This window comes from Dendronephthya gigantea, unplaced genomic scaffold (genome assembly GCF_004324835.1).
Source record: "Dendronephthya gigantea isolate DGI-Jeju-01 unplaced genomic scaffold, DenGig_1.0 000065F, whole genome shotgun sequence".
Taxonomy (NCBI): domain Eukaryota; kingdom Metazoa; phylum Cnidaria; class Anthozoa; order Malacalcyonacea; family Nephtheidae; genus Dendronephthya; species Dendronephthya gigantea.
Window position 1 is genome coordinate 1,183,507 of NW_021163075.1, and position 16,797 is coordinate 1,200,303.

At 36.5% G+C, this 16,797-nt stretch overlaps 3 protein-coding genes across 3 annotated transcripts in view; 1 reads left to right on the top strand and 2 right to left on the bottom strand.

Moving 5' to 3' along the window:
- Positions 1-4,572, bottom strand: part of LOC114530769 (S phase cyclin A-associated protein in the endoplasmic reticulum-like) — a 44,338-nt gene extending 39,766 nt beyond the window's left edge. Inside the window, exons 1-2 of the mRNA XM_028552389.1 lie at positions 4,285-4,572; positions 3,172-3,295 (exon numbers count right to left, since the gene is read on the bottom strand). Coding sequence (XP_028408190.1) covers positions 3,172-3,295; positions 4,285-4,437 — 277 coding nt within the window. The 5' untranslated portion in view covers positions 4,438-4,572. The remainder of the gene's footprint in view (positions 1-3,171; positions 3,296-4,284) is intronic.
- Positions 4,573-5,126: 554 nt separating this feature from the next.
- Positions 5,127-11,262, top strand: LOC114530756 (ankyrin repeat and LEM domain-containing protein 1-like). Its single transcript, XM_028552372.1, has 6 exons — positions 5,127-5,232; positions 6,568-7,858; positions 8,194-8,333; positions 8,823-9,015; positions 9,243-9,372; positions 10,182-11,262. Exons 1-6 carry the CDS (start codon positions 5,183-5,185, stop codon positions 10,340-10,342), a joined length of 1,965 nt encoding a protein of 654 aa, XP_028408173.1. The 5' UTR covers positions 5,127-5,182; the 3' UTR covers positions 10,343-11,262.
- Positions 11,263-11,329: 67 nt separating this feature from the next.
- On the bottom strand, positions 11,330-16,399 carry LOC114530755 (platelet binding protein GspB-like). The gene is made up of 4 exons (XM_028552371.1): positions 16,288-16,399; positions 13,349-15,372; positions 12,870-12,995; positions 11,330-12,094 (listed from the first exon to the last, which is right to left on the bottom strand). Exons 1-4 carry the CDS (start codon positions 16,397-16,399, stop codon positions 11,981-11,983), a joined length of 2,376 nt encoding a protein of 791 aa, XP_028408172.1. The 3' UTR covers positions 11,330-11,980.
- Between the last annotated feature and the right edge of the window lie 398 nt (positions 16,400-16,797).

Genomic DNA, 16,797 nt, shown 5'->3' on the forward strand with positions numbered 1-16,797 from the left:
AGTTTACGTCGAATAAAACTGAATCCTAAATATTTGCTGTTTGAAATGAAATAATTCAACAGGCAAAATTAAAAACGCAAAGGACGACTTCGAAGACGAAGAGGATAAACGCGCAGAACGGTTGGGTAAACTAGCGCAGAGGACAAAAAGTTTACAGGAAAACCGAAAATAGCAGAAAGGAAGTCTCAATAATCGAATGGGAAGGAAAGGAAAGAAAAAAAGCGAAGCATGAAAGATAAGAAAAGGTAATTGTAAATCCAGTAAGTATACATATATAACCTGCCTATATTCGAGAACAATTTTCTGAGCTACGGTTAAGAATAGCCAAGGCTTAAAACTAACCCAATGCAATAACAGTGCATGAGAGATATACGACGATCTCTTGTGGTTTTTCCCCTGCATTAAACGTGTGAAATGCGGCTGTTTCATCAGATAACAGTCACCTTGCAGATTTACACAAAAGAGGCTTGCAAATTCTCCTTTGCAATCCAACCGATGCCGCTATGATATTCGCACCAATTTTTTAGACACGATTCATCGCCATTAATGGCAGCTAAATGTGTATTAAATTTCACTTTGTTTTGTGAGCTAAACATCAACAATGCCGAAAAGCTTGTGGCCAAAATTTCAACGACAAAAATCAACAAGAAGTATACGAGTTCAAAATTACCTTCTTGGATGCAAGCGACGGTTGCCATACTACAGTAGCCTCCTTGCTAGAAACGCTGCTGTGTAGGACTGCCTGCGATTACGTACGCTTCAAATTCGCACATAAACTTAGTGAATCAGGTATACACAAATAGTGTGACACGGAAGAATTCGCGATCATTGTTGTGCCGAAAAGCAAGTCCAAATTAAAAGCCAGACGTTATACATATTTAACGAGCGGTAATGTTTTCATTTGATTGACTATTCATGAACCGCATTACGATCAATGAATTCAATTGCTTGCTTTGGTTTTTGCCCTAAAACGTGCATATGCACATAATTATGCACAATTCAGGACGCTATATCCGGTGGAAAAAGCCGCACGCGTACGAGAAATGCTTGTGTTCAAACGGTAATTCAAAGGGAACTGGAACGTCATTCAGGATAGTTTAATTGACGCCGACAGGGAGCCCCATATATATAGCTACATTAAGGAAAATGGGAATTGAAAGTATGGCTTTAATGTCCATCTCATTTGGCTCCATGAATCTGGAGTAGGAACTTCTTAACATGTTCGATCTATTAATATTTGGAGTGTAAACTTCTCCGTAAGTTTGGCGCACTTAATGTTCACGTTCTGTATGTATAAGGACCTTCTCAGTATGTTTCACCTAGCGAACTCCATATATACCTGGAGTAAGAACTTCTCAGTATGTTTCACCCAGCGAACTCCATATATACCTGGAGTAAGAACTTCCCAGTATGTTTCACCCAGCGAACTCCATATATATACCTGGAGTAAGACTTCTCAGTATGTTTCACTAAGCGAACTCCATATATACCTGGAGTAACAACTTCTCAGTATTTTTCACTAAGCGAACTCCATATATATACCTGGAGTAAGAACTTCTCAGTATTTTTCACTAAGCGAACTCCATATATATACCTGGAGTAAGAACTTTTGAATGTAAAGTTGGGCCCAGCTGCCTCAGCGAACTCCATATATATACCTGGAGTAAGAACTTCTCAGTATGTTTCACTAAGCGAACTCCATATATATACCTGGAGTAAGAACTTTTGAATGTAAAGTTGGGCCCAGCTGCCTCAGCGAACTCCATATATAACTGGAGTAAAAGCTTCTTGGTATATCAGGACAGTGATCTCCATATGTATTTGGAGTAACGACTTCTCAGTATGAATATTTAACCAAAAAACTTTCAGTATGATGTCTGGCCCAAGGAGCTTTACATATATCTGGAGTAAAAGCTTCTTTGTGTAATGTTAGACCTGGTAAGCTCCATGTATACACTTGGACTAACATCTTCTCAGTATGTTTGACCCAGTGAACTCAAAATATATTTGGAGTGAAAACTCAGTATATTCAACCCTGTGAACTCCATACACACCTGGAGTGAAAACTTTTTAGTTATATTGTTGGGCCCAGTGATTTCCATATATACATGGAGTGAAGACAACTCAGTATATATGTTTGACTTAGTACATGTGAACACTTCTATGTTTGGCCCAGTAGACTTTGTATACTCTATAAGAACCTCCACATATATTTGGGTAAAGACTTCACAGAATCTTTGAATTGGTAAACTCATATATATTCAGTAAAAGCTTCATAGTATATTAGGCTCAGATTCATGTATATACTGTCTTATAAAAACTTTATTATGAACTAACGTTCACTGAACTTCATTTATGGTATCTGAAGTAAGATTGATGTATATTCAGTATAATGTTCAGTCCAGCAAACTTCATATCTGGAGCGAGAACTTCTGAATGCAATATTCTGCCCAGTGAACTTCTGCTACAGCTTAGCTTCATCTCCCTTCCACTAAAGTTTGAAATATGGTCAAGTTATTTTTCATGTATGTACTTGCTGCTTCTTCATGTAACAAGCAGTACATATGGGCTATCATCTTGCATTCTTAGCATATATATACAACAAAATGTTAACTCGCATGTCAATACTCCAATATTGAGAATTTACGGCTGAATTTTAGTATCCCTTAGTATTATTTAAAAGAGTGAGTTTCTGTTCATTTGTTAGATTCTTACAATAGTAAATCTAGTTAACATTTTTACACTTTATGTTCTTTTCACACAAATGTTTTTTCCACATAATTGATACCTTTTACATAATTGCTTGCAACAATCATGTTTGTTACATTTTAGAATAAATTATTTTGTTACATTTTGCAAAATTTTGACAGGTTTTTACTTTGTCAATGCTAAAAGATAGACTTGTTTTTAAGACCTTGTAGGCACATTTTTTAAATATTCTTGCTTATACGCATAAGTATTTTAGCTTGTATAGCCTTGTAAATGCATTTAAATACTCCTTTTTATGACAGGTGGCTAACATATGTGGCTTAATTATGTCCCCAAATCACAGGTTTGAGTGCTGTAAGAAAAATTGATGGCATAATCATAGCCAATCAACATGTAAACAACATCATACTACAATACGAAAATGGTTATTCTGTTAATTGCACTTCATTTTATTTTATTTACCTTGTCTTCCATCAGTAACAGGGACAGACCATGTCACAAGATTCCTTGCAGCTCGGCCCTCTTTCTCAACTAAACGACGTACATGGTCTTGGCTGTTGGTACGATGCAATCCTTTATAACTTGTCTACAACAATAAATCGCAAATACTTGAGATAAACCAAGATACATTTCAAATTCAAATTCACTTCCAACACTATATATGTTTTTAGTAATATTAACAGGTAGCAATTCACCACAAAATTTATATTATAAGGCAGTCATGAATGTCCAAGTGTCCTGTCAAAATATTTGCAGTTTTAGCCAGGATATGATCAGAGCTGTGAGTGCAGGCAGATTTGAGATTGCAAAACAACTGTTTGCTAGGCTGGACATTTAGAGGAGGAGCCCTGCTAGGGGTGTTTTATTTATACTGCACGCATTAGAAATAACACATAAAGGTTAGGCATGGGTTTTCCATGTTATCTATATGCATCAAATATCCTACAAACATCTTGGTAATACACAATGTACTAAGCTTGGAATTTGATACCCAGGATTACAATGGATATTGGGTCAGTGTCAAACTATGAATATTTTACCAGATCTGGTTTAGTTTGCAAATCTCGATGGAATGAGGATTGGAATTAATGGGAATAAAAAATTGGACTCTGCTGTCAGAAAGTTTATTGCCAATGAATAAAAATGAGCTTATCTGAATTCAATAACATGTAGATTTGTCACACTAACAGACTCCATGTGATTATGTCTGCCAGTGGTAGTAGTAAACATTTTTCAAGTACTCTGAATCAGAAAGGATCCTATTCAAATGACTTTCTGATTGTATATAAAATCACTGTATAAAAGTGATACAATGATAGATGAATTATGATTTTTGGCACTTAATATTAATTACTGAATGCAGGTAAATTCTAGAGGTTTATGGACCTATAGTTGACTCATTTTCCATCAACTGTTCCTGGCTTGAATTTGAAGTGTGTATAATTCCGCTCGAAATTAAGACCCTTTAAAACCTCTAGAATGATAGATGAACACTATGACTATCAATATTGTTTTTCGATATTGATCTGATAGCATCAATAAAGTAACCCGGGCTAACCGTAAACTTTTCAATACCTTTGGAGAAATATTCTTCTTGTTATTCGCATAATTGTTGCGGTATCTTTCGGCTCGATTCTTGTGTGTACTTCCATTCCCCAAATTTCCATTATTGCTGTCTCTTTCTTGGCCATTTTGCCGTCTACGTTCGCTTTTGTCTACATGGGACATTGTTTTTAACAATGCTACATTTTGAAAACCTACTCTCTCCTGCACAAATTAGCTAGATCATTTCAATATTTTGAAAATGTGGTTGATAAAAATATGATGACTTGAAAAGCAAAACAAACCACATATCTCCCGCGCAACGGCGTCGAAATCTTGGATCATTTGTCCGTACGGAAAATAATAACCACCGGGGCTTAGTCTAATAAAAGCACGTGTAGACAAATCCCAAAAAACAATAAACAGCAGTCTTTAGCAATACCTCGAGGTCATTCACGTGTATAAACAAACAAAATTCGATATCCTGTAGTACTTGTCTAGAAGAAAACACTCCAATCTTAAAATTTTCGAGCCAAATTTAGCGTTGATATTTTGACCCGGTCGGCTTGTGGCACCAAAACATCCTTTGTGGTAAATCTGTTTGTTTTTGGCTTTATGCAAATAATGCGAATATTTCTTATCTAAATCGATTGTGTGCATGAAGTATTCTTTTTATTGATATTTTCGGGCTAAAATATTGTTAAATTGTGCAAGAATTACAAAACCATGCAGCAGTTTAATAAGAGAAATGTTATATTTCAGAATTTGATATTGTTGCTACCGGAGTTTTGTCCCTCCAAATTTCTGGTTATTGTCATGCGCAATAGTCTCAGCGGGAGAATTGAATTTTTGGAATACAAACAATAACACCGCGAATTAAGATTTTTTTAAATTTAGCCGTATTTTTATACTTATACTTTTTACCTGTGCTATGAGTACATATATTTTACTTCTTGACGCTGTAAGAAGCAAGAATCTAGGGTAAGTGGATCGTTGTAAAGGATATAAACCATGAAGTTGTTGTATGTGTCATAGTCTCATAGTTAATCGGCTAATATTTATTAATTGCTACTCGATCTTTCCTGGCTGTGACTAACGGGATGAACTGAGCTTCTAGGCCATAACAACATATATTTAAAGTGGTAAATATAACCCAGATTATACAACGGTTTTCTTGTCGAATTGTCAGTTTAAATATGAACATATAATGGTCTCATTGACTCTATCGTTTAATAAAAATTACATGCAAGGACAGGCTGGACAGCAATATACCGAAGGCGGTCCTAATTGGAGAGCATGTCACTGCTTTCAATACACAAGATCCATGGACAAATTTGCCTATTTTTATTGCCTATTCTGCCCAAAAGGATTTAAAGGCTGCCTTATTAGGATGCCTAATGTATGCCTTATTAGGCAGCCTAATTTCAAAAATATTGACCTACTAGAAAATCTGTAGCCTGAATGAATATGTACTAAGTTTGCTAGTCATACAACTTGATGCAAATTATATGCATGTATATTAGCTGGTAGTTTGAATAATACCCAGTCACTGGAATGAGAAAATATGGTGCATCGTTGATAATTTATTAAGCTTGAATTTCTTCCATTATTCCCGGCCATCATGTACCAGTTCTGCTACACTGATTTATGTAAATGCTCATAATGTATAGTTTATAGTATTTACCAAAAGTAAATAAGGGTCCGATACCACAGTACAGTCTCGCTCCTTGCAGTGGCCTGCCAGTATATATTTATACTAAGTGAGAATTAAGTGTGCGACATGATAAAGGAAATACTTAAATTATCAATTTAATAATTATTAATTTATTACCTAATTAATAATAACTGTCAATGTGTGATACCATGTAAGTCTGAGGAACTGTTTAGGATCTCTTAACCAATTTTAATATCTTAATTGGATTGAGAATTCCACCCTTATATAGTGTTATAGCTAAACTCCATTATTAATTAAGTCTTTGAATATTCCTGTCTATTTAGACACCCCTCCTTTAAGTCTTTGAGATGAGGTAAAGTATAAGTACGAAATTAGACCACAAGTGAGAAAAAGGTCTGCTGTCACACACTTCAAATCTGGCCCACATTGAAATTACAATTTCCATACTTCATTGCTAATTAGAATTGTATTTGCACATATTTTCTACCTGCATATTTGTGAGGCAAAAAATGGAGTGTTCAATAACTATTTTGACTGTATAGCAATTTCGTCTTTATTAGTTTGAAGTTAATCTTTTTATGAAACCATTACCCATGCTCAAATGATAAATGCTGAATCATGATAAACACTTTTTTGTTTAGTTTTCTAAAAGATTTCATCAAAGATGAAAAAAATTCTGATTTTATTAATCTAAATGAATCCGATGAAGACGGAATTACTTGTCTTCACGTTGCAGCAGGATTGGAAGACAACGCGATTTTGGAGTGTCTCCTTGACCATGGCGCTGCGGTTAATTGCCGGACATCAGAGGGCCTTACCCCCTTGCACATTGCTGCGATGTGGGGTCGTAGCGAACAGGTACGGTCGCTTCTTGCGCGCTCCGCAGACAGTTCGATTGTCGATGCAAACGGCTGCAATGCGTTCATGTACGCGTCGAACTCCGAGGAGGAAGGCAGCCAGTCTTGCGTCGACATCATTTTGAGCCATGAGGAGTGTAACGAGGGTTTTGATCAACACAGCAACGCTGAACGTAGATCAACCCCCGAGTCTAGCATCGACTTTGAGCGCCTAAACAGCAGCCCGTGGGTCACGCCTCGACGACAGAAGAGGAAGGCATTGAGGGGAATGAAAAACAAAGAACTACAAGATCTGTTACTGGATGAAAGCACTTTAGAAAATGGACACACAGCAAGCAGGGAACATGAAGACATTGAGGGGTTCCTCACTGAGTTGTCGAGCGCTGATTCCTTTTCCTATTCCACAATTACCGGAATCGAGGGCTCCGAAAATAAGAGCTTGTGCTGTTCCGATTTTTTGACGGAATGCTCAAATTCGGACAACTCTGATTCAGGGTTGAATGAAGTTAACGTTGGAGTGAGAAGGGACTTGTTTAAGGATGACGATGACGGTATTTTAAGTGCGAGATGTTTCGAGGTGAGTTGTAAAGATGGCGCCGAAGATGTTTACGAGACTGCAGACGAAGATTTTGATGGTGAAAGCGTAAGCATAAGAAAAGACACTCAGGTTCAAGGTGATGATAACGAAGACATTAGAAGGGAAGGCGAAATTGTAAGAACGATAAATTTTGGGGAATCTGTCGAAGAAAATGTGCTAAATATGAAAGAAGAAAAAGAGCGAGAGGTTCACTTGAATGATACGTATAGGATCGAAGATTGTTACCAGGAAAGCGAAGAAAAACAACCATTGGAAGAAGAAACGGTTATATATGATTGGCGGGAATTCTCCGTCGTCGAGAGGAATGAAACCATGGCGCAAATTCCTGAAAGTTATAAGAAAATGTCTTTCCAGGAATTACGCAGAAAAATTAATGATCACGGTCAGATTCCTGGACCTATAACCCCTCAGACGAAGCTCTTGTATATGAAAAAATTGTGGAGACTTGATCATGGATTTGGGATGCGTAAAGCGAAAGTAAGTACATATGCTATGTAACTAGGACATTATTCATGTCAAGGAAATCTTTCATGTTTAATGAGAAATGAAATAATATTATTTTTGTAAAGAAACGACTGGAAATTTTCTTTTATGCAAAATTTGCAAACCGCCCCAGGCTCTATATATTTTTAACATTTTTTAACAATATGTCTAAAAATCTCAACAGAGTTTTTCTTATTCCTTTTAAACTACTCTTTAAATTATACAGTTTTAAGTTGCCATATTCCTGCGTAGATCAGAATTTGGTCTTCGTGCAGTTGGAATCGATTATTGTAATATTACCTACATATAACATGACAACCCCAATTTAGGAAACCTCGCCGTGCAGTTGTTATCCTTTGGAAACGAGACTAGTTTTAACGGGACGGAAGGAAATTCCAGATTGTGGGGCATTAGAGCAAGATATAATTAAAGAGTTTAATGGAAAGAGGAAAGTACCATGGCGTGGAGGGTAAGCACTTGATTACCGACTGTCTTAATGACGTCAATGTTCAGTCTAGTGAGCTTCATTTATATATTCAGTATAACAATAAATTTCATGATTATGCGGTTCAGTGCAGCGAGTTCCGTACATATAAGATGTAGTTGGATCTCGCTGTGCTGAAAATCCAATGTTCATTATGTATGAATAATTCGTATGGAAGATACTGTATATAACCAACCTACCGATAACTTAATTTCACTGGTGGATTCTGGGTAAAGAATTTATAAATTACACGCCTAAATTTCAAATTCATTATTTCTTAATTGCAAACCTATAGCTAGGTTTTTAATTTCTGAAGAATATTTTTTATATAAAAATCCGCCAATTGCAAGTTAGAGCTGTAGTATTTTATTCTTCCTTATACGCTGGATCCACAACTGCCTAAATCTTTTTGGTATATTTTTGAGAGAGGCGAGCACATGCAGATCTAAATTTCTTTCTTCTAAATTTTTCTAGCACTGAAAAGTCCAGTTTTAATTATCTTATGCTTGATCCACGCGTAACACTCGACCTTTCCCAACGGATGAAAAAGATGACAGCCATCGAAGCTTTTCGATGCTTCATCCTGGCCATATTTTACGTTGGGAAAGGCAAACGTTCTCGACCATACGCTCATCTCCACGAAGCCGTGAAATACTCAAAAAGCAAGGTATGTCATTCGACAAATTTCTCTGTGTCATCAACCAAAAATGCTTCATTTATTTGCCGACCATCGAGCTATAACGTTCTCCAAAAGCAAACGTTTGGACCAATCTAGTTCAAAATGAAAAATTATTAGTGAATTTCTCCCATTCCTACTTCCTAGTTCAGAATGAAATTCCTCTTCCTTTCTCTAAGGCGCACGGTTTTTACTCGGTAATTTTCTCAAAATTTTAGGCTAACCAGAAAATAGAACACATTATTGAAATCTGGAAGGCGGGTTTGGGGGTGATCTCTCTCCACCTTTTCCAAAGTGCGATACCTGTTGAAGCCTTTACGCGTGAGGCTTGCATGGTGGAGGCGCTGGGTAAGTTGAAAAATCTTACTTTTGTATATGTAAACTATCTAATGTTCATATTTTGGATCTTTTTTATTGGGTAAAACAACTAAAAACTGTTTATACTTTTGAAAGATAATTGAAATTTCCTTTCATATGCAATTGTTGCGTGTGTTTTCAAATATTTCAGAATATATGTTTGGTTGAGGTTGTGGCCATGTGATTATGTTAGGGGCTGGGTACAAAGCAAAATACTTTCGTGTACGATATTTAAGCTTTACTCTCTGCTTTCTCAAACACTTGTGCGTCATTGCATGAGTTTGACGATGACTTAAAACTATTTGGTTAAAAGGCGTATCAAAACTACGTTGTCTACCTATGTTATTAGAAGAAGTAGGTAAAAACAGGCGCGGTTGCTACCGTGCTACTATTTTGGTCAAGGTGTTTTGAAGTGCAGTACCTATATGTTCAGAAAGAGATGATCATATAATGATCATAATAAAAGATAAAATTCTTGCCGTTTTTAAACTTTTAACTAAAAAAAGTGTATGGCGAAATTGTATGAGTAAACAATTTTGAGAACTATTAAAATTATAGCTTCATTTTGTCAATTGCATTTCAAATTGAAAAGTGAAACATGCATGTGTTTCTTTGAAATCCATTCGAAAACAGCTAATCAAAAGGTGAGTATATTACTTTTTATCAAGTCAAGTATAGAATCGTTCAGAAAGATATAATTTGTTTATAGAGAAATATGTTATTGCATAAAATATGTGATATAGCTGTATATGTATGATGCAACGCCCTAGCTACATATGATTGTCTCTTTTGGGTTCTAGGACTGTCCCAGTTAACCAACAAGAAGAAGGGAGAGTATTATGGGCTTTGTGGGAGGTTGGATATGAGTAAGAAGAGAAAATTGGGAATCTTCTTCTTGCATAAAGCATTTCAAATCTTTTTACAAGAAGGCGAAAGACAAATTCGTAAAGAAGATATCTAAAAAGCTCAGAAATGTTCTCAAAAGATGCAGAATATTTTGGCCACTGATATGACAGTCAAACTGGATAGTCTCACGTTGAAGACGTGTTTCGGATTTGGAGCCATGCATATAGTCTGAATACTTTGAGCAAGAAAATTGCAATTGTTAATTGAAAAGTAGCCATGTCGTCGCGAATGTTGCAACCTTTTTTCATCCTTTTTCCAATTAACCAGAGTTATGCAATTTTGTTATACGTATTACATCGCCTTTTTATGAAAAGACGTGTAGCGTGGTAATTTGGCATATCTATAGTGACAAACTGTAACTGACGTCATGGTTTGTCCAATGTCCGCCATTTTGGGTGGCAAATATTTTACGGTCGTATAAAAGCAAGAAAAACAACATAAAAGCTAAATTTTTATTCTAGCACTGTGCTTACAATTTTGTCTGCATGCCATGTCGGAAAGTTCCTAGAAAAACTGAAATTCCTAGAAATTGTAGCAAGCGGTGAATCAAAAACGTTTGCCACCCATGCTGTAAAGACTTCATACCACAAGAGCTTACTACAAGACAATATAGCAATTTTCTTGCCGACTAATAATGAAAAGAAAACCCCCAAGAAAAGTGGAAGTCGAACTCGTCGCTCGTGAATAGTTGTCGATCATAAATGAGTTCCCATGCGAGGAATAGGCAACTAGTTTGTTGTCGATAACCAAGAAATTTTAAGTCAGGTTAAACCCTTTCATGGTTCTAAATTTCTGCCATAACTCCATGTAAATAGTGTATATCTATAAGTTGTGTTAACACATTACGGCCCTAAGTCTGGCCTGACGTTGGACTAAAATTTTCATGTGCGTCGTCATGATGTACTGAAGGTCAAAATGCCTGTCCACTCTGCGAAAATCTAATCCAAAATAACGCTTGTAGACAAATCATTTTTATCCACATTTATTATCGTTGTAGTATAGTAACTGTAAGTTTTAGATCATGTATATATAAATGTTTGTATATAAATGAAAAATTAAATCAACGGCTAAAAAATGACACTTGAATGCAAACGGAAAGTTCAAAATCCATCATTATAGTGGATAGTAATTCCATGTTGACGCAGGAAATCCTATTAGGATTGGGATTTACGATAATCAACCATAAATCTAAGCTAATACCTATAATCCTAACCTAATTTCAAGGAATAAATTCGTATATTTAAGACTTACTGAACACGGAATTATAAACTAGGCCCTATTAGTGATACTGTTAGTGATACTAACATGGAATTCAACATGGAATTATTATCCACTATACCTATTAGTGATAGTAATAGATACTTTTCTAATATGTAGCTAAAACGTATGAAGTCTCGCGAGTCTATTTATTGTTTAATTACTGGTCCCTCATCCATCTATCTATCCATCCAACTAGCTATAATATTTAATAATATGTAAAAAGTTGCATTTCAAGACGCCCAAGCCTTAAGCTTCTTTTTGCAAGAAGAATAGAAATAAAAGCATAAAAACTATGCTAAAATTAAGTGTTTAAGTTTTCCTTAAAACCATCGATGTTTGAACTTTAAAGTAAAAAAAAATAAAAATCTCTTTTCGCGGGTTTAGTTTCCTAGTTGCATGTATCACTGTTCCACATATCGTTGTTCTGTACTTCCTAGTTGAAACCAATATTAGTTGATCCCTTTTTAGAACCGGCAATGTTTGCCATATCGATGTCTGTGTTATATCTTCCCATAAAATTACGTTTAGCTCTCCTTCGATAATAGGCCTAGAATTAAACATAAAGTGAACTTGAGATCGGTGGTAAAATGCTATGCAATATGATTGGCTAAGCTGCTTACTGCATGTATATTATTAGTTCCTACAAAATGCAAGTTACGACAGTCAATGATACCGTGAAAATTTTTTGAAATAATTACTCCGCCTGCGTATGCGCAGCGGAGTCTTAAAATGCCATGGTCTTTTTCCTTTTAGTAGTCGTAGTTTTGAGCGACAGAAGTTTGCATTTCTACAGGTAACCCAATACGACTTCATTTTTGACCGAGAAGCCCTGGGTTACACGGTCCACGCGGATGAATTATGTACATCAGTTGGCATGCAGGCGGAGTGAACGCCTTGAGCAGGCATCTTGTTTAATAAATATTTGCACGTTATTATTATTATATAAAGATTTGATTATATTGTTGAAAAATAACTCCACTTGCCCTGATCATATATGGTTGCATGGTAGTTGTTACTCGTGCATATGACCCGAGCTCTAACTTCATGGTGTAATTGTTAACTAATAGCCATTGTAAGTGGTTAAGAAAGTGATTTTTCTCCACTAATTGTGGACAGTACAACGAAAACACTGACACTATAAATTTTAAATATTCTTATACGCCTTGTCTAAAAGTGCATGCATGCTTGCTGCATACTTTTATTAGTTTAAACAACATTTTCACATATCTGTTGTAACTAATACAATACTTCATTAGTACTATCTTTGCCCTTGGTTAAACGTGATGTTTCCCTATTAATTTATACCAAATCTAAAACCTTACCACGTAGACTACGATAGCAAGAACAAGAACCCCCAAGGGTATGCCAACAGCAAGCCATATTTTTTTGTTGTCTGAACTGCTCGAAGATCTGGGAGCATTTTTACCACCAAAGTCCACATCAGTTATCTAGATCAAGGGATCAATTATAAAATCCGTCTTTAAAATTAGTGTGCATGTGTAGGTAACTTGCTACGTACGATTGGGGCGGTGACTTCACAACTAAATTTTTGATCACCTGCATTTAAAATCAAGGTTTAATGTCAGGTTTGATTTATGGCCAAGTTATGTATCTTGGAGATGAGATGTCTTTTAAACAAAAAAATGAGCTACTCTTGGGTAATAACTAGGTACCGGTTTGATTTAAAAGTTCATTAATAAGAGATAACACAAAAACACATGGCGTCATCCTGAGTTGTATGCTAACATTCAATATATTACTGTGACGTCACGTTATAGTAATATCCAAAGACAAGCTTTACCCTGTTTTCAAACAGCTTTCCTAGTTTGCCCAGCTGTTTGGATTCCAGCAGGTCCTTTAGATCCTCCCCAACTTTAATGGTGACTTCATCTGCATCTGATCCTATCACTGAAAACCAAACATCGATTCTCTGTGTGGTATCATCCGGGTTTTCACAATTTCTTTCTCCATTCACGATGTATATGTCGGTTGATTTTAAGGTATTGCCCTTAAGGTCACGTGACCTTCCTGCGAGCATTTCCCTAAATTTCTGCTCCACGCTTCCACAGAAGCTGATCCAGGTATATTTCATCGTGACAATCACATACACGTTGGGTTCAGGTACAGTTGGTTTTTCAGTCGGCTCTGGCATACTCGTTTGTCCTTTTGGGTCAGACATAAAAGATTTCACATCTACTTCGAATGCACCTAGTGTTCCATTTTGTATTTGATTCCGGACTATATTTCCAGCTTTGCCTTTTGAAATGCCACTAGGATCCGATCCTTTCACTCCAAGCACCAACTTAGATTTGGTAATCAGACTACCGCATTCTAACTTTGTAATCGTCAAGCGACATTCCTGTTCTAGAAATGCGTCAATACCACAAATTTGAGACTTTAGATAGTTTTGAAAGACGAAAAAGTGAATAGAATCCTTCCTTGTGTATTCCTCAGAACAACTGTCCAGTAGTTGACGTAAAATTTTCATCTTTTGTTGCTGTTTCTCGCTCGAGTTGTCATTTTCTATGCTTATTTTAGTCAGTGTCATTGATACTGAATATTCATAGTACGTTATGTTTTCAACAAAGGAGGTTGTTCGAATTGTCGATGCAATGGTACTTGGTGTTGTTATATGTTCTGTAGCATTTGAAGATTTTGTTGGTGCAATTGTACTTTCAGGTGTGATTGATGCAGTTGTACTTTCAGATGTGATTGATGCAGTTGTACTTCCAAATGTGATTGATGGAGTTGTACTTCCAGATGTGATTGGTCCAGTTGTACTTCCAGATGTGATTGATGCAGTTGCACTTCCAGATGTGATTGGTGCAGTTGTACTTCCAGATGTGATTGATGCAGTTGTTCTTCCAGATTTGATTGGTGTAGTAGTACTTCCAGATGTGATTGGTCCAGTTGTACTTCCAGATGTGATTGGTGCAGTTGTACTTCCAGATGTGATTGGTGCAGTTGTATTTCCAGATGTGATTGGTGCAGTTGTACTTCCAGATGTGATTGATGCAGTTGTACTTCCAGATGTGATTGATGCAGTTGTACTTCCAGATGTGATTGATGCAGTTGTATTTCCAAATGTGATTGATGCAGTTGTATTTCCAGATGGGATTGATGCAGTTGTATTTCCAGGTGTGATTGATGCAGTTGTATTTCCAAATGTGATTGGTGCAGTTGTATTTCCAGATGTGATTGGTGCAGTTGTATTTCCAGATGTGATTGGTGCAGTTGTACTTTCAGATGTGATTGATGCAGTTGTACTTCCAGATGTGATTGATGCAGTTGTACTTCCAGATGTGATTGATGTAGTTGTACTTCCAGATGTGATTGATGCAGTTGTACTTCCAGATGTGATTGATGCAGTTGTATTTCCAGATGTGATTGATGCAGTTGTACTTCCAGATGTGATTGATGCAGTTGTACTTCCAGATGTGATTGATGCAGTTGTATTTCCAGATGTGATTGATGCAGTTGTATTTCCAGATGTGATTGATGCAATTGTACCTCCAGGTGTGGTTGATGCAGTTGTATATGCTGATGCTGGTGGTGCAGTGGTATTTACTGTTGTCATTAGCGTAGTAGTGGTATTTACTGTTGTCATTGGCGTAATAGTGGTATTTGCTGATATTATCGGTGAGCTGGTAAATGTTGGTAACATTGATACAGTTGTAGTTGCGGATATTGTTGGTGCACTGGTATTTGTTGAGGATGTTGATGCAGTAGTGTTCGCTGATGTTGCTAATACTGTGGTAGATGCTAACGTTAATATGGTTGTTGCATTGGTATCATATGGTTTGGATGCTGCAAGCGTTTTTGTGGCTTAAAAACAAATGTCAGAAATTTAGTTCATATGCTTAAAACTGGTTGATCTAAGAATTATAATATTTAGAGCGAACAAGAATTGTTTTGGAAAGGTCGTCTGACAAAAATCCAACCTAAGACTCAATTTGGGGTAGGTTCTTCACGTTTTCCTTGCTATATACAAGCTAATTTATTTTCGGATCATGACCAATCTTTACGCAATGCCTTAACTCGTTATGGGTGACCGCTAATACTAAACTGCGATTTGGAGTTTGCGTTCAAAACTAAACGAAAGAGTAAATGTCTGTGTAACGCGCATATGCTTTAAAATATGCGTTTGTAGAATCTTTAAATTGAAGTCGCCACATAGACATTGGTTGTCATTCCTAAGGCTGTTTCTGAAAATGTTCGCACTTCCGCTTGGGGAAAGCGCCCTTTTTAAGCGCCTTTAAAACGTTACTTCTCGACGTTTGGAATTTTAATTGAGTTAAAATAACAAAAAGACAAATTTCTATTAATAGGCAGATTAAGCTTGAGGATGGGAACGTTAAAGATGAAGTAGAAATGGCGAATTTGTATTTGAGGGCATCACGCCTTTTAATCGTCATTTTCCTGTTATTTTCAACGTTCCCTCCTCATTTTAAATCTTCCATATCGGAGAAATTGACCGAAAGCAGACGCTACGAAATATCACGAATGTCAATGACGAGCATAACGAATCTCCTAGCCGCATTGGGAGCCGTAGTCCAATCTAAACTTCTCTATTATAGCGTGTGCGTTGATGTGAATATAATGCACCATATGCATGGGGTCCTGTCGGCCGGCTTGTGAAATGGCCGACGTTTATTGAAGAACATACACGCTTACAGATACGACTATATACACAAGAGGTAAAGAGTTGCATTATCATGTATAAAACAATTACAGACATACCCTGTGAAGCAAGTATCGTCACCAAACAGCTCATGAACCACATCATTTTGGGAGAAGGTTTCGCCTTTACAATCTTAGACATCGAGATTATGCTTCTGGATATCTTAGACATCGAGATTATGCTTCTGGATATTAAACCCCAAAAGTAAATGCCCAATATTACCTTGCAACCGTGAATTTAATTAAAAAGATTTAATTAGGTAGGCTATCGAGCCGAAAGCAGACAATTCTCTTCTAAGTTCAGACCGCGGAAAGCAAACAATTCTTGGCTTAGTTCAAAGGCTTGGAATGGCCGTTATTCTGTACATATTTAGCTAACCGCTATTTTGATTAGCTGGGGTTCCGGCTGCGTCATGCGTGTATTAAAATTGTAAATACAAACAGCCTGCATGTGTTCCTATTATTAAATTCAAGTACAATAATCGAATTTAAAATTCGCAATCCGTATCGGCAAAGTATAATTATAAGGAATAAACTATCGTACACAATTCAAACTTAAGCCAGGAACAG